At 43.5% G+C, this 24,514-nt stretch overlaps 1 protein-coding gene across 2 annotated transcripts in view; it reads left to right on the plus strand.

Moving 5' to 3' along the window:
* Window positions 1-24,514, plus strand: part of suco (SUN domain containing ossification factor) — a 141,928-nt gene that overhangs the window by 101,508 nt on the left and 15,906 nt on the right. For both annotated transcript variants that reach the window (XM_059984819.1, XM_059984820.1), the window contains 3 exons: window positions 7,857-7,937; window positions 9,584-9,674; window positions 16,120-17,349. In XM_059984819.1, the coding sequence (XP_059840802.1) occupies window positions 7,857-7,937; window positions 9,584-9,674; window positions 16,120-17,349 (1,402 nt within the window). The remainder of the gene's footprint in view (window positions 1-7,856; window positions 7,938-9,583; window positions 9,675-16,119; window positions 17,350-24,514) is intronic.

Here is a 24,514-nt window from a genome sequence, read left to right on the forward strand (position 1 = left end):
ATGTATGTATGCATGTCGTTCTTTTACAGCTTTTATCAGATTAATTGTTCACTTTGGGTTTATCTGGTTCTGGCATGCTTCCCATTACTGTAGCTTTTCACTGTTGGTTTCTCAAAATGAAGCTTTCTGTTGCTTAACAGCATTGCACACCTTGCTTTTTAACAGTTATGTAATGTGATATATGCATTTTTGTTTCCCAGTTTCTTTATTACTGGTTTAATTGTAGTCTGCATAGAATTGATTTCTGAACAAGTTCTCTTGATTATTGCTATTTTATCTGCAACTTCATTTTAATTGTTTTATTTAAATCATCACGAAAGCTGACTGGTAATAGCTATGCTGATAATAAAAATACAGTCTGGCCCATTTCCTGTTGAAGTGCATCACAATGTGCTGGTGCCATGGTGCAGAGAACATGCCAAAGGCAGTAAAATTGCAAATGCAAAATTCATAGAGGAGATTTTCTTGCATCCTGAGAGAAGGCAACAAAATGCTTTTGCTATTTGAGAGTTAATATATTCATTGGAGGTCACAGGATTTGCCAAGTACAAGCAACCCTGTCTTGTTTTTGAATACAAAATTTACTTTCAAGTGGAATGTCATTTCTTTTAATGCTGCATATAGTTTACCTGCCCCTTACTTTACCAAAAGTCAGCTGCTAAATGCTTGTATATATATAAAAAAAATCTTGATTTGGAGGAATAGTGGGAACATATTTCAAAAAAACTTGTTTTCAAAGGTGAACTGTTGTGTGTACTTGCATGGTACATATTTAATTTTGTGTACTGATTCTGTTAACAATTGAGCACTTTATCCCTAGGCATTTTGAGTTTAACAGGTTCCTTGTTAATTTGCTAATTTATGGCAATTTATTTTGTAAAAGCAAGAGAAGTAGCAGGGGGGAATAAAACTGTTGTTTCTGATGGAAATCCTGCATAGGACTGGAAGTTGTAGTCTAAATTTAGACAGAAAATTGGGGGAGTTGAGGCTGTGGTGGGGAGAATAAAATGTTATTAATGTAGTAATTGTTAATGTAGACTCTGAGCCAAAGGGCTTGTTTCCATACCCTGACTCTGAGTGATATCAACTTATAGTCTACTTTGCAGTATTGATCCCTGCACTTCTGAGACATGGACCCAATATGTCGTCTCTGTCATCCAGTGAGATTCACCAAGTCCACTAGCAGAATAAACAGATCTGTCACTTTCTCAAGCCAGCATTCCCAGGCGTTGAGGCTCTTAATTGCTTTTACTTGGCTAAAGTGGGTATGCTCTTTGACTTGCTTGTCTGATACCTGGATGGCTAAATAGACACTGTAGTCCAAGCTCCTTCATGACAAGAGATTACCAGATGATCATGGAAATCGTTGAGCAGGTTCTCTTGGATTAAGAACAAGTATAAAAACTCTTATCATTTTGTGCATGTTCCTGGGTTACGGCTGTCAAAATTCAGTATTTATGAAGGCATTGAAAAGCTTGTCTATTTGATGGGAGGGCACAGAAGTGTGGTCAAGCAATTTCTCCCCAATCTGTGACAGGCTGCCAGAATTGGTGGCCTTAGTCATCTGCAGAATCCACTTGGAAATGGATGGAAACATTCTTCATTCTAAAGGGGGGGAGGGGAGGAACAGCAGGGCAGTTCTGTTTGAATTATATACAGCATGGTTTGACCATTGCTGCCTACCACATGTGATCTTGTTCGCCATGCTTCAGGAAACAAAATTGATTAACGAGAGTGATGCTAAGATTGGCAACTGTTAAGATTTTTTTCATGATGCTGGGTATTTATCTAAAACTGAGGAATTAGAGGAAAGTCTTCATTGTATGTAAAATTAAGAGGAGCTGAGATAAAGTAAGTGGAAAGGATTTGTACTTTAATGTGATTGCTATTTGTTTCCATCGTTCAGAAGGGTCAGCAACCAGCAGGCATGGGTTAAAATAATTGGAAGAAAGCTTGGAGGGGGCATAAGAAGATAAAATAGTCTGGAACTCATTACCTGAAGGAGCTTTATAGTTAGGTATACATTTGAAGGGCTGTAGTGATGTACTACATACAGAGCTAGAGACTACATGCAGTCGGTAAGTCGTTTCGAGACTAGTTTATTCAAACTTCACGGCGCTGGCATTTAATCCCTAGCGCCCGCCCTCTCCAGGCGGAAATGATGTCAGAGGTGCATTACCAAAGTCTCCCCTCGCATCCTCGCTATTTGTGAGCTGGTTTGCCTGTGCAGAAAGTAGGTTGCCACATAACCCCCCCCCAGAACCGGTGATACACCCCCCAATGTCCACAGTCTGGATCAGCCTCTGTTTGGGAGGTCTGCCTCTGCGCCGCAGTGCCTGAACCTCAACAGGCTGTGCCAAGTCCACATGGGCTGGTTTGAGTCAGTTCTCTGTGAAAACCTCTTCTTTCCCACCAATGTCCAGAACATACTTGGACCCATTGTTGTTGACCACCTTGTACGGCCCCTCATACGGCCGCTGTAGTGGTGCCCGGTGTCCGCCCCTTCGTACAAACACAGTTACAGTTCTGCAGGTTTTTGGGTACATGGGTCGGGGTCCGTCTGTGCTGTGAAGTCAGTACGGGGGCCAGGTTGCCAAGCCTTTCGCATAGTCTGTCCAGGACTGCTGCGGGTTCTTCCTCTTGCCCCCTTGGGGCTGGTATGAACTCTCCCGGGACGGCCAGGGGTGCGCCGTACACCAACTCAGCCGACGAGGTGTGCAGATCCTCTTTGGGCGCTGTGCGAGTTCCAAGCAGGACCCAGGGAAGCTCGTCCACCCAGTTAGGTCCTCTCAGTCGGGCCATGAGAGCCGACTTCAAGTGACGATGGAAGCATTCCACTAGTCCGTTCGACTGTGGGTGGTAGGCAGTAGTGTGGTGCAGCTGCATTCCCAACAGGCTGGCCACAACCGACCACAGGCTGGAGGTGAACTGGGCGCCTCTGTCGGAGGTAATGTGGGCCGGTACCCCAAAATGTGCTACCTAGGTTGCAATCAGTGCTCGGGCACAGGAATCGGCAAATGTGTCGGTGAACGGGACCGCCTCTAGCCACCTCGTGAACCGGTCTACCGTAGTTAGGAGGTACCACGCTCCTCGAGATACTGGTAGGGGGCCCACAATATCCACATGAATATGGTCGAACCTCCAGTGAGTGGGTTCGAACTGCTGCGGCGGGGCTTTAGTGTGCCGCTGCACCTTGGCTGTTTGGCACTGCGTGGACATTTTGGCCCATTCACTGACCTGCTTGCGAAGTCTGTGCCACGTGAACTTGCTGGAGACCAGCCGGACAGTTGTCCTGATAGATGGGTGCGCCAAACTGTGTATGGAGTCGAAAACTTGCCGCCTCCAGGCTGCCGGGACGATGGGGTGAGGTTGGCTGGTAGCCACGTCGCACAGGAGGGTCCTCTCACCTGGGCCTACGAGAAAGTCCTGCAGCTGCAAACCTGAGACTGCAGTCCTGTAGCTGGGCATCTCGTCGTCTGCTTGCTGCGCCTCCCCCAGTGCTGCATAGTCCACCCCCCGGGACAGGGCCTGGACAACTGGTCTGGAGAGTGCGTCCACCATGATGTTGTCCTTTCCCGAGACATGCTGGATGTCTGTTGTGTTCTCGGAGATGTAGGACAGATGTCGCTGCTGGTGAGCCGACCAGGGATCAGACACCTTTGTAAACGCGAAGGTCAGCGGTTTGCGGTCTGTGAACGCGGTGAACGGCCTGCCTTCTAAGAAGTACCTGAAATGTCGGATTGCCAGATACAGTGCCAACAGCTCCCGGTCGAAAGCACTGCACTTGAGTTCGGGTGGTTGTAGGTGCTTGCTGAAGAACGCCAAGCGTTGCCAGCGCCCCTCGATGAGCTGCTCCAGCACCCCATCGACTGCTGTGTCAGATGCGTCCACCTTGAGGGCGGTCGGAACGTCCGTTCTGGGGTGCGCCAGCATCACGGCATCTGCCAAGGCTTCCTTGGCTTTAACGAAAGCGGCCGCGGCCTCCTCGCCCCAAGTAATGTCCTTGCCTTTACCCGACATCGGGTGTACAAAGGGCGCATGATACGGGCTGCTGAGGGGAGGAAACGGTGGTAGAAGTTCACCATACCAACAAACTCCTGCAGGCCTTTGACCGTGTTGGGCCGGGCAAAGTGGCGGATCATGTCTACTTTGGCAGGCAGAAGTGTTGCCCCATCTTTGGTAATCCTGTGGCCCAGGAAGTCGATGGTATCGAGACCGAACAGGCATTTGGCCGGGTTGATTGTGAGGCCGAAATCACTCAGGCGGGAGTAGAGCTGGTGGAGGTGGGACAGATGCTCCTGGCGACTACTGCTGGCTATAAGGATGTCATCCAAATAGATGAACGCAAAGTCCAGGTCGCATCCCAGCGCATCCATTAGCTGCTGGAATGTCTGTGCGGCATTCTTCAGGCCAAACGGCATTCGGAGGAACTCGAACAGCCTGAACGGGGTGGTGAGTGCCGTTTTGAGGATGTCTTCAGGGTGCACCGGGATTTGATGGTATCCCCGGATAAAGTCTACTTTGGATAAGATTCTTGCCCCGTGCAGGTTTGCTGCTGTTACGAACCCTGTAACTGGGTCACTTACCAGCAAAGATAGAGAGGTCCGTTGAAGTCTGATGGTACTATTTTTTAACAGTATTTATTGATAAAAATACACAAAAATAATATCAATGCAAACATACAGATAATATACATCGTTAATACTAAATCTAAAAGCGCGGGTATAATAATAAGCAATAAGAAATAGCTCTATCGTTGTCTAGGGGATAATGTATTGTCCGATGGAAATATAAAAGCCACTCAACTTCATTCAGGCTGCAGCCTTTTGTTGGTGTCACGAGAGACAGATGTTTTAAACTTGCCAACTTTTCCTTTTTTATGATGTCGATCCTTCGAGAGTTCCGTTTTTGTGGTCAGACACTTTTGGCCTCTCCTTTAGCTAAGCCTTCTTCTGTGGTGGGGCCCCAATTCCTAGGCAAAGGAAAAGGACGCACACGAGCCCCCCCACTGGCTGTCACTATTAAATGCTGTCATGGGATTTCTAGCGTTTCTTCTGGTGCGTCTAAAGGAGTCGTTCCCCAGACCCTCTTTTATCCTGACTCGCGGGGTCTCAGATGTCAATCAGGTTGGGATGATGCAATCCCTCAACCAACCCCCTCTGATCGTTCCCTGAGGGCTTCCATGAAGTACAGTACTTAATACACAATTCCATCTCCAAGAGACAATGGCCATTATCCGTGGCTTTGTATCGCGGAGGCCAGGACACATTCCAAACGTCTCTCATTTCCTGGGTCTCCTGACCTGAATTAATAGCTATCTTGCGATTCTCAAAAAGGAGGAGGCTACTTTGTACCCTTCGGCCCCTTAGAGTTGTGGCACATTCATAACTCTGCAAAGTCCTGTATGTGCGGCACGGGGTAGCGGTCTGGAGTTGTAGCCTCGTTCAGTCTGCAGTAGTCGCAGCATGGTCTCGTGCCCCCGGCTGCTTTGGGCACCATGTGCAGGGGGGAGGCCCATGGGCTGTCGGACCTCTGTATGATCCCCAATTTCTCCATCCTCTTGAACTCCTCTTTCGCCAGGCGGAGCTTTTCCGGAGGGAGCCTTCGTGTGGAGGGGTGGTCCCTGGGTCAGGATATGGTGCTGTACCCCGTGTCTGGGCATGGCTGCCGTGAACTGCGGTGCCAGAATCGATGGAAAGTCCGCCAGGATTCTGGTGAATTTGTTGTCCGACAGCGTGATGGAGTCCAGATGTGGGGCCGGCAACTTGGCTTCACCCAGGGAGAACGTCTGGAAAGTCTCGGCATGTACCAGTCTTTTCCTTTGCAAGTCGACCAGCAGGCTGTGAGCTCGCAAGAAGTCCACCCCCAGGAGTGGTTGGGCCACGGCGGCCAATGTGAAGTCCCACGTGAACCGGCTGGTGCCGAACTGCAGCTGCACTGTGTGGGTGCTGTAGGTCCGTATCGTGCTGCCGTTTGCGGCCCTCAGGGTGGGTCCTGGCTTCCTGTTGCGGGTGTCGTACCCCGTTGGGGGCAGGATGCTGATTTCTGCTCCGGTGTCGACCAAGAAGCGGCATCCCAACTGTTGGTCCCAGACGTAGACGTACAAGAGGCTGTCCTGGTGGCCAGTCGCCATAGTCATTAGCGGCAGCTGGCCCTGGCCCTTGCAGGGCGGGTGACAACGGCGGGCTTTTCTGCCCCACCACTGGTGGTAGAAATACCACTGTTCACTGGCCTCCTCACTGCTGCCTCTGTGTTGTGTGCGCCCCCCGCCCGGCCTGGTCTGCTGTTGGGCGCATGGCCTGGTAATCTGACTGACGGACGCCACACTCTCCCTCTTGGCTTTCCACAGCACGTCTGCCCGGGCCCCCACCTTCTGGGGGGGTCGCTGAAATCTGGGTCAGCCAGCAGCAGATGTATGTCCTCAGGCAGTTGCTCTAGGAACGCTTGCTCAAACATGAGGCAGGGCTTGTGTCCATCAGCGAGGGCCAGCAGCTCGTTCATCAATGCTGACAGCAGTCTGCCTCCCAAACCGTCCAGGTGAAGCAGGCGGGCACCCTGCTCACACTGTGAGAGGCCAAAGGTCCCAGTGAGCAGCGCTTTGAATGCTTCATATTTGCCTTCTTCTTGGGGTGACTGTATGAAATCCGCAACCTGGGCGGCCGTCTCCTGGTCAAGGGCGCTCACCACATGGTAGTAATGCATGGAATCAGAGGATATCTGCCGAATCTGGAACTGGGCTTCTGCTTGGTCAAACCACAAGCGTGGTGGCAGCATCCAGAAAGTCAGCAGTTTGAGTGAAACTGCATGAACAGATGAAGAGTCTTTATCCCGTTTATCAAACGGGTCCAAATCCCGTTTGGATTGTCGGGGTCGCCAATGTAGCGATGTACTAATACAGAGCTAGAGACTACATGCAGTCAGTAAGTAGTTTCGAGACTAGTTTATTCAAACTTCGAGGCGCTGGCATTTAATCCCTGGCGCCCGCCCTCTCCGGGTGGAAATGACGTCAGAGGTGCATTACCAAAGTCTCCCTCCGCGCGCTGGCTATCTGTGAGCCAGTTAGCCTGTGCAGAAAGAGGGTCGTCACAGGGCTGTAACTGCAAGTCTATAAAATTCTCCCTGAAATGTGAGATTTGGGTGGGTTTCATGTTCCCACCTGATATTTACATAAAGGGCTATTAGCCAACATAGTAAAATTTTCTATGACTTTCTTAAATATTTTTCTGTTTTTAGAATTTACTTGAATTTTAAGTATAATGTATGCAATTAATGTTCTTTCTAGATAATTTCTCAATTGACTGAGTTATATTTGCTAGGGTACGAAGTGACAATGAGTGTAATTTACAATTGTATTGGAGAGGAAGGCCAGAAGGCATGTTCTTACTGCAGATTATTGGCTTTTGAGTTGGAGCTTTTGCTTGTCTACACTGATTAGCATAAATATTTCTGAAAATATTTGCACCTAACAACTAGTTCAAAACTGCTTTACAGTGTAATGAAATTATATGTTTTGGTTGCAAGTGAATTGAAAAATACTTGATCAGATTTATGATATTTTTGTTTGGTGCATTTTATTAGGGGCTTATGTAATCCTTTCAAATTGTCCTAATAGTGTTCTTTGAGGTGTAGGATTTTGCTTACAAACTTGTTCTAAAATTTTTGAAGCTGGTTTATCAGGTTTAAATATTATTGGCATGCCTGAGTTTATTGCTTTCAATTAGGTTGGGGAAGAAATAATTTGCATTCTTTTGTGTAACACAATGATTTTTCAATTTCTTATGCAAAGTTTGATCTTTGATTTAAACGTTAATAAACCTTTCACAAAGAAGCCTGTTTGCCATTATTGTTTTTTATAGATGCTATTTTGAACATGGTAAACATAGCTGCCAATATGCTTGGGGCCAAGAAGGGAGGAGAGGACATTACTGAATCAGAAGGTATTTTCTTTATTGGCAGTTTAATGATCTCTTACAATGGCATGTATTTCACAATAATTTTTTGTAATTCTATTGAGTGTTTTAATATTGGCACTAAGCATCAGAATCAAGTTTAATATCACCCTCGTATGTCATGAAATTTGTTAACTTTGTGGCAGTGGTACAATGCAATACATGATAAATGTAGAAAAAACACAATTAAATAAAGTTAATATTTATTAGAAACGATTCTGCAGAAACAGAATAAAGTAGTGTGATAGCGTTCATGATTCCAGTGTCCAATTAGAAATCAGATTTCAGAGGGGAAGAAGCTGTTCCTGAATTGGTGAGTTTGTGCCGTGAGGCACCTGTATCTCTTTAATGATGGACTTGAGGCACCGCTCCTGGATACTACAGAGGCCAGTACCCATGAGGGAGCTGACTAATTTTACAACTTTGCCATTTATTTTGATCTTGTGCAGTTGTCCCCCCTCCCAAATCAGAGAGTGATGCAGCCATTCAGAATGCTCTCCACAGTATATATCTCTAGTGGTTTTTGAGTATTTTAGGTGAAAAACCAAATCTCCTCAAACTCATAATGAAATATAACTGCTGTCTTGCCATCTTTATAGCTGCATCAGTATGTTGTGACAGGTTAGGTCCTCAGCTGTGGACGCCCAGGAACTTTTGATTTCTCATTACATGCGTGAACTTTGTCAAAATATTTCTCTTGTAGTTGTAGCTGGATGGAACGAAGAGATGATTTTAGCTGATTGGTGTCAATGCTGCTGAAAAAGCTATTCAAGCTGATCTGAGCTTCTTCTTTAGCTTTATTATACAGCCTATGAAAGGATTTGTGCCTGAATTTGGGCAGTGAATTTCAGACGTCCAAATTCCAAATGCTTCACGCTTTTCAGATTGTTGAGATTTACAACCCATTGAATTATTTTTACAGTTGATATTTAGTGTCTGGAAGCAGGACCTAGTGTTGCATCTGCTGAGTCACCACTTGAATACTGCTTTGGTTTAAGGAACAGAGAGCTTTATTGGGGCTGTGAGCAGGAGGAAAGTATGGTGCATGATCCAAATCGTCACCCACTGAGTAAAATAAAGGGACCAAGCACTGATCCTTTCACACCCAAATATGAATGGCTTTCTGATTACATAAAACAAAGCAGGAAAGTTCAGCCATTGCTGTAATCATAGTGTACCATGATCCTCAATGGATATGAAAGGTCTTAAAGATAGAGCTTGCCACTATGTGTTTTCATATATTCATGTTATCAAAGATGCATGTTAATTTAACTTTTGTAGTTACTATTCACTTTGGACAGTGTAGCTTTTTATGCAGCAGAGATCCAAATAAGGTAATTTTTTTTCTAAAGCTGTATCTTTGATCTTTTTTGTATTTGCCTAACTAATTTAGGAAGCACTATTTAATACAGGGTTCACTGCTATCTCTGCCTGGATAATGCTTCAAGGCTTGAAATAAGTTTTCAACCTACAATCTCTTTTTACTTGCATCTGTTGTCACAGATTCAAGCCGATGTTTCTTGTTAAATAGCACAGCTTTCATCAAACTTTAAAATATATGCATTGCCTAGTTTAATCTATTAAATGTAATTTCTGTCCTTCTTTAAACATTGGAATTAATTCATATTTTACAGTTAATGAAAGTATAAGATCTGAGAATGAAACCTCAAAAATGAATATTTCTGATCCTGTGATTAGCATCAGCCCTACCTCTTTAATGCCTGAGTAAGTAGTTGTCATTTTTGTATCGAGCCTGTTTGTTACCATCTGGAATATTCATTTCATGTTCAATAGTATGAATGTGTTTGGAATATGGACATGGCCTAGTAAGCTTGGGCTTTGAAACATTAAGTTTTGAGTACTTAAGTGGACACTAAGCCTTAAAGCTTAATTACATGTTTTTAATGTTTATGCTGTGCTAAAGTGGAATAATGAATAATTGATTTGTGCCCTAAGAGGTACAAGGTATTGGCACCTTTTTTGATGTTTTCTTTGGAGCATTGAGGGAACTTGACCACTGCCAGACCTTTGTAGTTCACTGGGTACTCCTGGGAATGATGTGTCCTTGCATTAAGAGAGGCTGGAATGTTAGCCAAATAATTGAATAAAGTGTCTTCATTCTTCATTTGCTTCTCTGTATACCAGCCATAGCCCTGATCTCCAGCTACCTCCTCCACAGTAGCATAGCAGTTAGTGTGACGTTATTACAGCTTGGGGGTGTCAGAGTTTGGATTTCAATTCCAGTGTCCTCTGTAAGGAGTTTTTAACGTCCTGCCCAAGGAATGTGTGGGTTTTCTCTGGGTGTTCGTGTTTCCTCCCACAGTCCAAAGATAGATGTACTTGTTACTACAGTCTTAATGTGCTTTGCACAATATTATTGCTGGTATGTTCGAAGTCAAACATGCTGTAAGTATAGTGGAATCCAAGTCTATTAAATGAATATACAGATTTTACTCCATAAGACCGTAAGATAAAAGATATATTAGGCCTTGTGGCTCATCGAGTCTGCTCAACCACTTCATCATGACTGATCTATTTTTCCTCTCAACCCTAATCTCCCTTCTCTCCTTCCACCCCCCCCCCCCCATCCCCAGATTCCTTCACACACTGACTAATCAAGAATCTATCAACCTCTGCCTTAAATATACCTAAAGACTTGGTCCCACAGCTGCCTGTGGCAATGAATTCCACAGATGAACCACACTGTGGCTAAAGAAATTGCTATTCATCTCCATTCTAAATGGACACCCCTCTGGTCTTGGGCATTCCGAACACAGGAAACAGCCTTTCCTCATCCATTCTGTCAAGGCCTTTCACCATTCGATAGGTTTCAATGAGGTCATCCCTTATTCTTCTAAATTCCATTGAATACAGGCCCAGAGCCATCAAACACTCTTCATGTGACACCATTTAATCCTTAGAACCAATTTTGTCAACCTCCTTTAAATTCTGTCTAGTTTCAGTGCATCCTTTCAAGGATACAGGGCCAAAACCTGTTGAGGATATTCCAAATGAGGCCTCACCAGTGTTTAATAAAGTCTGAACATTACATTCTTGCTTTTATATTCTAGTCCTCTTGAAATGAATGCTAACATTACATTTGCCTTCCTCAACACAGGCTGATCCTGCAAATAAACCCTTGGGAAATCTGGCCCAGTAACTTTGCAACTATTTTTGATGAATTTTCTCTCCATTTGAAAAATAGTCAACTCTTTCATTTCTTCTGCCAAAGATCATGATCATACATCTCCCAAAACTGTATTCCATCTGCCATTTCTTTGCCCATTCTTCTAACTGAAGTCCTTCTTTAGCGCCTCTATCTTCTCAAAACTATCTGCCCCTCCACCTATCTTCATATTGTCTGCAAACTTTGCAACGGTCATCCAAATAATGTAAAAAGATTTGGGCCCAGCACAGACCCCTGCAGTGCATTTCTACTTATCAGCAGCCAACCACAAAAGGCTCCCTTTGTTCCCACTCTTTGCCTCCTGCCAATCAACCAATGCTTCATCCATGCTAGAATCTTTCCTGTAATACCAAGGGCTTGTAGCTTGTTAAGCAACCTCATGTGTGGCACCTTGTCAAATGCTTCTGAGAATTCAAGTACATAGCATCAACCGACTTTTACTTTGTACATCTTGCTTTTTGTTTCTTCAAAAATTTCCAACAAATTTGTCAGGCAAGATTTTCCCTCAAGGTAACCATGCTGATTCCAGCTAATTTGATCATGTGCCTCCAAGTATCCTGAAACCATATCCTTAACAATCGACTCCAATATCTTCTCAACCACTGAGGTCAGACTAACTGGCCGAAAATGCTGCTCCTCCTCCCTCTTACCCCTTCTTGGAAGAGTGGGGTGACATTTTCAATTTTCCAGTCTTCTGGAACCATTTCAGAATCTAGTGATTCTTGACAGATCATTACTAATATGTCCACAATCTCTTCAGTCACCCTTTTCAGATTTCTGAGGTGTATACCATCTGATCCAAGTGAGTTGATCTATCTTCCATTTTCCCAAGAACTTTCTCTCTTGTAGTGGTAACTTCACACACTTCATGAGTCCTGACACCTGGAACTTCCAGCATATTGCTAGTGTCTTCAACATTACTACCTCTCCAGCATCATTTCCAGCAGTCCAATAACCACTCTTGCCTCTTTACATTTTTAAGTATCTGAAGAAACTTTTGGCATCCTCTTTAATATTATTGGCTAGTTTACTTTCATATTCCATCTTTACCTTAACTTTTTTAGCTGTCTTCTGTTGGTATTTAAAAGCTACCCATTCCTCTAACTTTCTACTAATTTTTGCTCTGTTATATGCTTTCTCTTTGGCTTTTGTTAATCGTGATCTCCCTTGTTAGCCAAGGTAGTGTTATATTGCCTTTAGAACTACTACCTCTAGGACGTATACATTCTGTGCCTTCCAAATTGCTTCCAGCAATTGCTGCTGTGCCTTCATCCCTGCCAGTGTTCTTTACCAATCAATTCTGACCAACTTCTCTTGTATCTCTGTAATTTGCTTTAACACTGTAACACTGATGTATCTGACATTAGCCTCTCTTTAAATTTCAGTGAATTCAATCATATTAGGATCACTTGCCCCAAGGGTTCCTTTATCTTAAGCTCTTTTATAAATTCCAGTTCATTGCACAAAGCCTAATCCAGAATGGCTGACCCCCTGGTGGGCTCAACCACAAGTTGCCTTTTTTAAAAAAATATCTATCTTGAAGACACTGTAATGATCCCACCCCTTGGAATCCCGCTCTAACTAGATTTTCTCAATTTACCTGCATATTGAAATCCCCAATGACTATTGTAACATTGCTCTTTTGGCATGCATTTTCTCTCTCCCATTGTAATTTGTAAACCATATCCTTTCTGATATAGGGGTCTGTATACAACTCCCATTAGTCTTTATACCCTTGCAGTTCCTTGGCTGTATCCACAACGATTCAACACCTTCTGACCCTCTTTCTAATAATTTAATTTCATTTTTACCAACAGAGCCACGCCATCCCCTCTACCTTCCTGCCTATCCTTTTGATACAATGTGTATCCTTGAACATTAAGTTCCCAGCTATAATCTTTCAGCCATGATTCAGTGATGCCTACATCATACTTACCAATCTGTAACTGCACTACAAGTTCATCAGCCTTATTCCATATACTGCACACATTAAAATGCCTTTAGTCCTGTATTGACCTATTTTGATTTTGTCCACCGTTTATGCTGCAACTCATTCTGTTGACTGTAATTCTGCCTTATCATCAGCATCTCTTTGCTAGGAGTCTTAACTACACATTGCCTCTCTGAAAACCAACTATCTCATCTTCAGCACTTTTACTCCAGTTTCCATCCCTCTGCCAAATTGGTTTAAACCCATCAGAGCAACTTGAGCCAACCTGCCCGCAAGTATATTCTGTCTCCTTGGGTTCAGGTGAAACCCGTCCCTTTTGTACAGGTCATACCTTTCCCAGAGGAGATCCTAGTGATACATAAATCTGAACCCCTGGACCCTGCACCTGTTCTCAGCCATGTATTCACCTGCCAAATCATCCTATTCTTGCCCTTAGTGGTGAGTGACACAGACAGCAGTCCAGAGCTGACTGCCTTTAAGGTCTTGTTTCTTAGCTTTCTACCTAGCTCCCTAAAATCTCTACAGAATCTCCTCACCTTGTCCGCCTATGTCATGGGTGTCAATATGTACTAAGACTTCTGCTGTTCTGCCTTGCTCTTGAAAATGCCATGGGCACTATCTAAGACATTCTTGATCCTGGCACCAGGGAGACAACATATCATCTGGGTGTCTTTATCACATCTACAGAACCTTGTCTTTGTTCCTCTGTCTAAAGAATCTCCTATCAAGACTGCAGTCCTCTCACCTCTCTGCTTTTTTGAGTCATAGCACCAGAGTCCCAGTTAGTGTGGCTCCCTCCTGGTAGGTTGTCTGCCTCATTAGTATCTGAAGTAGTATACTTATTATTGAGGGGACAAACCACAGGTGTACTCAACACTGACTGTGCACTTCACTTTCTCCTGACAGTTACCTGCCTCTTGCAACCTAGGAGGTAACTACCATCCTGTTGCTTCAGTCTATCACCACCTCATTCCACCTCATGTATGAGTTGAAGTTAGTCAATCTGCTGCTCGGTGCACCTGGTACCGATGCCTCCCACACTTCTATCTCACAGTACAAACCACTGCCTCAGAGCCATTCTCACTACACTGTGCACTAATAGTTGAACAAACATACAAGTGTATAGAGAGAATAACTTACAACACGATTTATTTCACCCAAGCCTGATGAGTAGACACCACTCTGAAGACTGGCGCACTCAAAAAAAAAGTTTTACATGACTTTAAAAAAGTTTTGTTTTACTCCTGTAATACTTAGCTGGTATTAAATATTCTTTGTATTAATTCAAATAAATTAAATTTCCTTTTCTTCAAGTTGGCACTTTAAGTGACAAACCTTCTTAGAGGTGACATTTGCTGGTTTCCCTCAACACTAATACAAAGGCTAAGCTTTTCTGACCTTAAGGATAACATATTAAACACAACTATGAAAAGCATCTCTGACATGGTTCACACAGATCAAATCATTACATAGTGTGTTGAAGTAATACAAGGGAAAACAACAAAACAATAATGTGTAACAGCTCGAGAAAAAAATGCAGTTCAGGTAAACTATGTGCTTTCATGTCATATTAGGCAAGAGTCCATCCTATTATAAGTTGAGCCTGGTGGTTGCTTCCAGGCTTTTGTAAGTTCTGTCTGATGGGTGAGGTCTTTGATTAAGTTGGCTGTTTTACTGAGGCAGTGAGAAGTATAGATAATCCACGGAGGAGAGACTGGTTTCTGTCATGTGTTGAGTTCTGTCAACAATTCTCTGCAGCTTCTCACTGGCAGGGCAGTTGCCAAGCCAAGATGTGATACATCTAGATAGGATGTATGTGTTGTGGATAATGAGGTGGGTTTTCAAAGCTTGCAGGGAGATTTATGCCGGTTAGAAGAATGGGCTGAACATTGGCAGATGGAGTTTAATGCTGAGAAGTTCTACATTTTGGCAGGAATAATCCAAATAGAACATACAGGGTAAATGGTAGGGCATTGAGGAATGCAGAGGAACAGAGAGATCTAGGAATAACAGTGCATAGTTCCCTGAAGGTGGAGTCTCATGTGGATAGGGTGGTGAAGAAGGCTTTTGGAACGCTGGCCTTTATAAATCAAAGCATTGAGTACAGAAGTTGGGATGTAATGTTAAAATTGTACAAGGCATTGGTAAGGCCAAATTTGGAATATTGCGTGCAGTTCTGGTCACCGAATTGTAGGAAAGATATCAATAAATTAGTGCAGAGACGATTTACTAGGATGTTACCTGTGTTTCAGCACTTAAGTTACAGAGAAAGGTTGAACAAGTTAGGTCTCTATTCATTGGAGCGTAGAAGGTTGAGGGGGGATTTGATCGAGGTATTTAAAATTTTGAGAGGGATAGATAGAGTTGACGTGAATAGGCTGTTTCAATTGAGAGTAGGGGAGATTCAAACGAGAGAACATGATTTGAGAGTTAGGGGGCAGAAGTTTAAGGGAAACACGAGGTGGTATTTCTTTACTCAGAGAGTGATAGCTGTGTGGAATGAGCTTCCTGTAGAAGTAGTAGAGGCCAGTTCAGTTGTGTCATTTAAGGTAAAATTGGATAGGTATATGGACAGGAAAGGAGTGGAGGGTTATGGGCTGAGTGCGGGTAGGTGGGATGAGGTGAGATTAAGAGTTCGGCACGGACTAGGAGGGCCGAGATGGCCTGTTTCCGTGCTGTGATTGTTATATGGTTATATGTTATATGATGCTTTCTATGGTGCATTGATTAAAAATTAAGGGACGTACTAAATTTCTTTAGCCTACTGAGAGAGGAGGCATTGGTGTGTTTTCTTGCCCATGGGTTATACTGGGATGCCAAACTATTATAGTATCCTACTGAAGTTGGGGGTTAAGCCATTTAGTTTTTGTAACTGGGAGAGGAAGTTTACCAGGCATAGTGTTTCCATGATGCTTGATAGGGCAGTGCTCTCCAGATACTTGATTGTTACTTGGTGCTGAAGATAAGTTGCATACTTAATGACAGTTAATAAATTATTTGAAATTTTTTGTCATCTGCTCTACCCCTTGTAGGTTGGACTTAGTTACATCTATAATTGAGGAAGAACCAGAGCAAAAATCTTCTGACTTGAGTTTGCAAAAGAAAGATTTAATTGTGCAACTGGTACCTGAAGATGAGGAGGAATTAGGGAATCAGCTGTCCACAGTCACTCTTCTCAAACCTGAAGATGACTATGATGTAGTCAGTTGGTATGAAGCTGAAACTCAGATATATTGCAGTGAACTGCCAAGGATTTCCTGCATTGCAAGTTTTGTGGAATACATTTATAGATGGTGTTCTATTATTGCAGACCTTCAGAGGCCACGCAGTGTAACACTGAAAGTCGAATCAGTTTCAAATGTTTACCAGTTTCTGTCTGGACAGGAGGGAACAGTTCTGGTAAATGCAACTAAGGAAATGAGAGAGGATGAAATGGACAGCGTGCCTGCTGAAATTGTGTCTAAAATTTCCAGTGAAAGTCAGTCCAGTACGTACTTGTCTGACAACTTTGTTAATCAGACTGACTCAGAACTGGAACCCAGTCATCCTCCACTTGCTTATTCTCCTGAAGTCAGTACGCTTGATACAAAGTATGATGTGAAATGTACTGCCATACTTCAAAGTTCTGTTGATGCTGCTGACAAAATGGCTGATCAGCTCAACCTCCATCCAGAGCCTGGTGTACCTATTTTGGATCAAAGTACAGAAACTAAACTGGAGACCGTGCATATGGAAGCAGCTGAAGAACTGGAGGAAACTACACTAGCTTTAGAAACTGATGCTGCTCATGACCCAGATGTGGGTATTTCAGTAAATGGGTCCATGGATGAAAATAAAAGTACTATTCAAACATCAATAATACCTACAGAACCCTTCCGAACAGCTGGTGGTGTGGATGAGTATCCAGTGACTGAAATTCAGAGTGAAGGTACTGGTACAAAAGTGGCTGTGGCAGATAAGGGAGAATCTTTGTTACCATCAGGTTCAGATGTGCCCGTTTCATCAGCAGCAGAAACAAAAGATGAATATCAAGCTGCAGAGGAAATCCTCTTGTCTGTTCCATCCTCAAATGGACTAAATCGAACAGTTACTGATTTCTATGCAGAACTGCACAATGTTACTGATCTAGGATACACTAATGGGAACCAGGTGCATGGATCCAACCAAAAGGAGTCTGTGTTCATGAGACTCAACAACCGCATCAAGGCACTAGAAATGAATATGTCCCTGAGTAGCCGGTATCTGGAAGAACTGAGTCAACGGTGTGTACAATAGTCTTTAGTGTTCATTATAACATTGTTCAATGGAAAATGATAATCCAGATCTGTTTTATGCTTCAAATCATATGTGTATATTATCCCAAAAAGCACAATTGCAGTTTTTTATTGAAACTGTAAATCCATTCTTTGTTTTTGTTCTGTGTAGCTTAGGAAAATGTGCCCAAGCTATCTATTAAAATCACTGGTTCAATGTTAGTCCAGTAACCACCAAGAAGTTTGTGGTATCCTTGTTGTTGCTGAAGATCAAAGGGAGGTTGGACTTGATTTGAAGATCAAAAATTGCAGATACTAGAAATGTGAAATTAAAGCAAAAAATTATTGGAAACACAGCTAGTCAGACAAAATCTATGGAAAGTTAGCAGAATCTCTGACCCAACATATTAACAGTGCTTCTCTTTTCATTGGTCTGTCTGGCTTATGGCAGCTTCCAGTATTTTCTGTTTGGACTTTTGAGTTTTTGGAGAGACCATTAGCATTTACTTGCAAGACATGTGCTCCAGTCCTGCTGAGGGGTTTCAGCCCGAAAAGTCGACTGTACTTCTTTTCCATAGATGCTGCCTGGCCTGCTGAGCTCCTCCAGCATTTTGTGTGTTGCTCTCATTTGCTTGCTGAAGCTTGTGACTTAATTGGAAGTCCTTTCGGTTTTGACTGAAAAATAATTGAGTTTAATACGAGAGTTCTTTTGTGTTTTGGAGCAAAAAAATTTTGTGGTGATTGCAATCCTTCACTCAGTTGCTTTTAAGGATGTAAGTGCAGCCATCTTGATCAACACATTCTTAAAATGTATATGTGATGGGAGGTCAGGAGGTGCACTTAGTGTAGATACTAGTCTTTCTCCTGCTGCTCATTGTGTTTACGGTTACTGCCAACTTGTTTATAGGGGTCTTGGATTGAAAGAAGGCTGAACTTGAGGTTATCTATCACCTGGCACTTGCAATCTGAATGCTATCATTTTGGCTTCTAGTGTCAGGTGATGGACAGTGCAAACAAGCTACAAGCTATTGGAGTTCCTTCTGTGTGGCATGGACTTCAGGGGTGTTCTGAGGGAAGTTAATGCTCTATCATTTGCTGCAAGTTGTCATGTTCCTTCCTTTAATATTCAGGAAATATTCTTTTAATGGGGAATGATTGTGTCAAGAAAGTTTAATTTTTGTGTTGTGCTTCACTGTGATCACTTTTGTTCTCTACATTACAGCTGTCTTCCTCTGTGCATAAATATGTTTTTCTGTGTTGAGGTTGAGAGCTTGATGTTTTCAATGGTGAATGTTTCAAGTGAGTAGATAAGAGAATGTTATTCTTTGAGTAATTGATGGAGGGGAAGAGAAAGATATAATTCCAAAATTAAAGCTAGTCAATTTGGATGTGAAATTCAGATATTAGCTTTCTCCCCCCCCCCCCCCAAGGATATTGCAAATGTGTAATTTTGCCTCAGTTTTGGGTTGTCAATAGATTATAGTTTTCAGAACTGGAATTCCTTGATAAATATATATCAAAATTAGTTTTTCTGAATGAAGATCACCAACAAGCCCTGCAGCCTGGGCGTCCAGTACATAATTCTCCACAACATTCGCCATCTCCCGTGGGATCCCTCCACCAAGCATATCTTCCTCTCTTCTCTCCACCTCACCCCCCCCCCCCAAGCAATCGTTCCCTATTCGACTCACTTGTCCATTCGTCCTTCCCCCTTGATCTTCTTCCTGGCACTTATCCTTGCCAGCAAAATTAGTGCAGCATCTGCCCGTATACCACCTCGCTCACTACCATTCAGGGCCCCAAACCGTCTTTCCAGGTGTCTTTCCAGCTGTGAGTCTGTTGGGCTCATATAATTGTATCCGGTGCTCCCAGTGTGGCCTTCCCTGCGTTGGTAAGTCTCAACGTAGGTTGGAAGACCACTTCACCAAGCAGCTACGCTCCAGAAAAAGTGGGATCTCCCAGTGGCCACTCATTTTAATTCCACTTTCCATTCCCATTCCGATATGTCTATCTATTGCTGCCTCCTACTGTCGCAGAGGCCACATTCAGTTTGGAGGAATAACACCTTGTATTCTGTATGGGTAGCTTCTAACCTAATGGCATGAATGTTGATTTCTTGAACTTCCAGTAATGCTTCCCCTTCCCCCCACCCCCTTTTCCCCCTCTCACTTTATCTCTTGGATGTCTTATCACCTCATTCTGATGCTCTCCACCCCCACCCTTCTCTTTTTTTTCCATGGCCTTCTGTCCCCTCATATTAGTTTCTCCCTTCAGCCATGTATCTCTCTCACCAATCAACATCCCAGCTGTTTACCACTCCCCCACCCAGTCTTATCTGTCCCCTCCCCCACACTTTTCAAATCTACTCATCTTTATTTCCTCAGTCCTGCTGAAGGATCCATAATATATGAACAGAATTAGGCCATCCAGCCCATTGAGTCTGCACCACCATTCCTTCATGGCTGATCCCAGATCCCACTCAACCCATATAAATGCATTCTCACCAAATCCTTTGATGCCCTGACTGGTCAGGAAGTGATCAACTTCTACCTTAAATATACTCATGGACTTGGCCTCCGCTGCAGTCTGTTTCACTACTCTTAGCTTAAAAAAAAATTCCTCCTTGCCTCTGTTCTTAAAAAGTTACCCCTCAACTTTGAGGCTGTGCCCTCTAGTTCTTGATACCCCACCATAGGAAACATCCTCTCCACATCCACCCTATGAAGTCTTTTCAACATTCGGTGGGTTTCAATGAGATCACCACGCATTTTTCTAAGTGCCAGCGAGTACAAGCCCAATGCTGCCAAATGCTCCTTGTATGTTAACCCCTTCATTCCCAGAATCATCCTCATGAACTTCCTGGACACTCTCCAATGACAACACATCTATGACTATGGTGCCCAAAACTGTTGCCAGTACTCCAACTGCGGCCTGACTAGTGTCTTATAAAGGCTCAGCATTACCTCTTTGCTTTTATTTCTATTCCCTTTGAAATAAATGCCAACGTTGCATTTGCAGCTTTTATCACAGTATCAACTTGTAAAATTAAACTTCTGGGAGTTTCCCAAGTTCCTCTGTACCTCTGATGTTTGAACCTTCATCCCATTTAAACAGCAGTACTTTTTACCAAAATGTATTATCATAAATTACCCAACACTATCCCATCTGCCACTCTTTTGCCCATTCTTGCAATTGGTCTAAATCCTACTGCAATCATAATGCTTGCTCAGTACTATATCCCCTCCACCTATCTTTGTATCATCCGCAAACTTTGCCACAAAGCCATCAATTTGGCCAGAAGTGCTGACTGTACTTTTTTCCATAGATGCTGCCTAGCCTGCTGAGTTCCTCCAGCATTTTTTGTGTTACCAGTGATTAGTGGTATCTCGTAGGGGCCAGATGGAACTTTTGTTATTTGTTATTTTTATAAAAGGGATTTTGAATGCAAAAGCATAAGGTTTGATCAATATATTTGTGGATAACGCAAGACTAGGAAGATAGGCCAAAGCCAGCATGGTTTACTGAAAGGAAAATCCTGCCTGACAAACCTACTGCAAAATTTTTTGAGGAAATTACACGCAGGGTACACAAAGGAGATGTGGTGGATCTGGTGTACTTGGATTATTAGAAGGCCTTTGACAAAATGCCACAGATGAGGCTGCTTAGCAAGGTAAGAGCCTGTGGAATTACAGGGGATTTACTAGCATGAGTGGAGCATTGACTGATTAGCAGAAAACAGAGTGAGAATAAAGGGATCCTATTCTAGCTAGCTGCCAGTTACCAGTGGAGTTCCACAGGGGTCGGTGTTGGGACCACGGCTTTTTATAGTGTATGCCAATGATTTGGACTATGGGATTAATGGATTTGTGGGTAAATTTGCTGATGATAAATTTTGGGCCAAGATGCTTCATCAGGTCTGGAGAAAAAATGAGTCAGGGTAAGAAGGGGGAAAGGAGGAAGAAACACAAGGTGATAAGTGAAACTGGGGAAAGGGGGAGGGGTGATGTAAAGAGCTGGGAAGTTGATCGGTGAGAGAAAGGGCTGGAGAATGGGCAGCATGATAGAAGAGAACTGAAGGCCATGGAAGAAAGAAAAGATGGAGGAGCACATAGAAAATAGGTGCAGGAGCAGGCCATTCGGCCCTACGAGCCTGCACTGCCATTCAGTATGATCATGGCTGACCATCCAACTCATAATCCTGTACCTGCTTTCTCTCCATACCCCCTGATCCCTTTAGCCACAAGGGCCATATCTAACTTCCTCTTAAATATAGCCAATGAACCGGCCTCAACTGTTTCTCGTGGCAGAGAATTCCACAGATTCACCACTCTCTGTGTGAAGAAGTTTTTCCTCATCTCGGTCCTAAAAGGCTTCCTCTTTATCCTTAAACTGTGACCCTTCGTTCTGGACTTCCCCAACATTGGAAACAATCTTCCTGCATCTAGCCTGTCCAATCCCTTTAGAATTTTATATGTTTCAATAAGATCCCCCCCTCAATCTTCTAAATTCCAGTGAGTATAAGCCTAGTTGATCCAGTCTTTTCATATGAAAGTCCTGCCATCCCAGAAATCAATCTGGTGAGCCTTCTCTGTACTCCCTCTATGGCAAGAATGTCTTTCCTCAGATTAGGGGACCAAAACTGCACAAAATATTCTAGGTGCGGTCTCACCAAGGCCTTGTACAACTGCAGTAGAACCTCCCTACTCCTGTACTCAAATCCTTTTGCTATGAATGCCAACATACCATTTGCCTTTTTCACCGCCTGTTGTACCTGCATGCCCATCTTCAATGACTGGTGTACAATGACACCCAGGTCTCGTTGCACCTCCCCTTTTCTTAGTCGGCCACCATTCAGATAATAATCTGTTTTCCTGTTCTTGCAACCAAAGTGGATAACCTCACATTTATCCGCATTAAATTGCATCTGCCATGAATTTGCCCACTCACCTAACCTATCCAAGTCACCCTGCATCCTCTTTGCATCCTCCTCACAGTTAAAACAGCTTCGTGTCATCTGCAAACTTGGAGATGCTGCATTTAATTCCCTCGTCTAAATCATTAATATATATTGTAAACAACTGGGTTCCCAGCACTGAGCCTTGCGGTACCCCACTAGTCTCTGCCTGCCATTCTGAAAAGGTCCCGTTTACCCCCACTCTTTGCTTCCTGTCTGCCAACCAATTCTCTATCCACATCAATACCATACCCCCAATACCGTGTGCTTTAAGTTTGCACACTAATCTCCTGTGTGGGACCTTGTCAAAAGCCTTTTGAAAATCTAAATATACCACATCCACTGGCTCTCCCCTATCCACTCTACTAGTTACATCTTCAAAAAATTTCTATAAGATTCGTCAGACATGATTTTCCTTTCACAAATCCATGCTGACTTTGTCCGATGATTTCACCTCTTTCCAAATGTGCTGTTATCACATCTTTGATAACCGACTCTAGCATTTTCCCCACCACCAATGTCAGACTAACCGGTCTATAGTTCCCAGTTTTTCTCTTCCTCCTTTTTTAAAAAGTGGGGTTATATTAGCCACCCTCCAATCTTCAGGAACTAATCCAGAATCTAAGGAGTTTTGAAAAATTATCACTAATGCATCCACTATTTCTTGGGCTACTTCCTTAAGCACTCTGGGATGCAGACCATCTGGCCCTGGGGATTTATCTGCCTTTAATCCCTTCAATTTACCTAACACCACTTCCCTACTAACATGTACTTCACTCAGTTCCTCCATCTCACTAGACCCTCGGTTCCTTACTATTTCCAGAAGATTATTTATGTCCTCCTTAGTGAAGACAGAACACATGAGGGAGGTGATGGGCAGGTAAGGAGATAAAGTGAGAGAGGGAAATGAGAACGGTAAGGGGGTTGGAGGAGCAGGTAATGTTGAGGAAATAGCCTGCAGAGAGACTTGGATAGTTTTGGGGAATGGGTAAAGTGGCAAATAAATACAATGTTGGTAAGTGCATGATCATGCACTTTGGTGGAAGAAATAAATGGGCAGATTATTATCTAGATGGGGAGAGAATTCAAAATGCTGTAATGCAAAGGGACTTGGGAGTCCTTGTGCAGGGTACCCTAAAGGTTAACCTCCAGGTTGAGTCAATGGTGAAGAAGGCGAATGAAATGTTGGTATTCAATTCTAGAGGAATAGAATATAAGAGCAGGGATGTGATATTGAGGCTCTATAAGGCACCCATGAGACCACGCAGTATTGTGTGCAGATTTAGGCTCCTTATTTTAGAAAGGATATACTGATATTGGAGAGGGTTTAGAGAAGATTCACGAGAATGATTCCAGGAATGAAAGGCTTACCGTATGAGAAACGTTTGGCAGCTCTTGGGCTGTTTTCCCTGTTCAGGGGAATGAGGGGAATCTCATAGAAACATTCCAAATGTTAAAAGGCCTGAACAGATTAGTTATGGCAAAGTTATTTCCCACGGTAGGGGAGTCTTGGGCAAGAGGGCGCAACTTCAGAATTGAAGGACATCCGTATAGAACTGAGATGCAGAGAAATACTTTGGCCAGAGGGTGACAAATCTGTGGAATTTGTTGCCATAAGCGGCTGTGGAGGCCAAGTCATTGGGTGTATTTAAAACAGCGGTAGATAGGTTCTTGATTAGCCAGGGCATCAAAGGGTATGGGGAGGGAGGGGGGGAGTGGGAATGACTGGAAGAATTGGAACAGCCCATGATTGAATGGCAGAACAGACTCAATGGGCCGAATGGCTTCTACTATATGTTATGGTCTTATGTTGTCAATTAAGACAAAGACATAGGGACAGAATTAGGCCATTTTAGTCTATCAAGTCTGCTCTGCCATTGCATCATGGATGGTTTATTATCCCTCTCAATCCCATTCTCCTGCCTTCTCCACATGACCTTTGCCCTTTCAAATCAAAAACCTGTCAAACTGCAATTTAAGTATACCCAATGATGTGGCCTCCACTGCCATATGTGGCAATGAACTCCACAAATTCACTCCCTTCTGGCAGAAGAAGTTGCTCTGCATCTCTGCTCTAAAGGAAAAATTTCTATTCTGAGGCTGTGCCCTTTGGCCCTTGACTCCTCCACTATAGGAAATGGCCTCTCCACATCCAATCTATCTAGGCCTTTCAATATTTGATAGATTTCAATGGGATCACCACTTGTTTTTCTGAAGTCC

Source organism: Hypanus sabinus, chromosome 11 (genome assembly GCF_030144855.1).
Source record: "Hypanus sabinus isolate sHypSab1 chromosome 11, sHypSab1.hap1, whole genome shotgun sequence".
NCBI classification, from domain to species: Eukaryota; Metazoa; Chordata; class Chondrichthyes; order Myliobatiformes; family Dasyatidae; genus Hypanus; species Hypanus sabinus.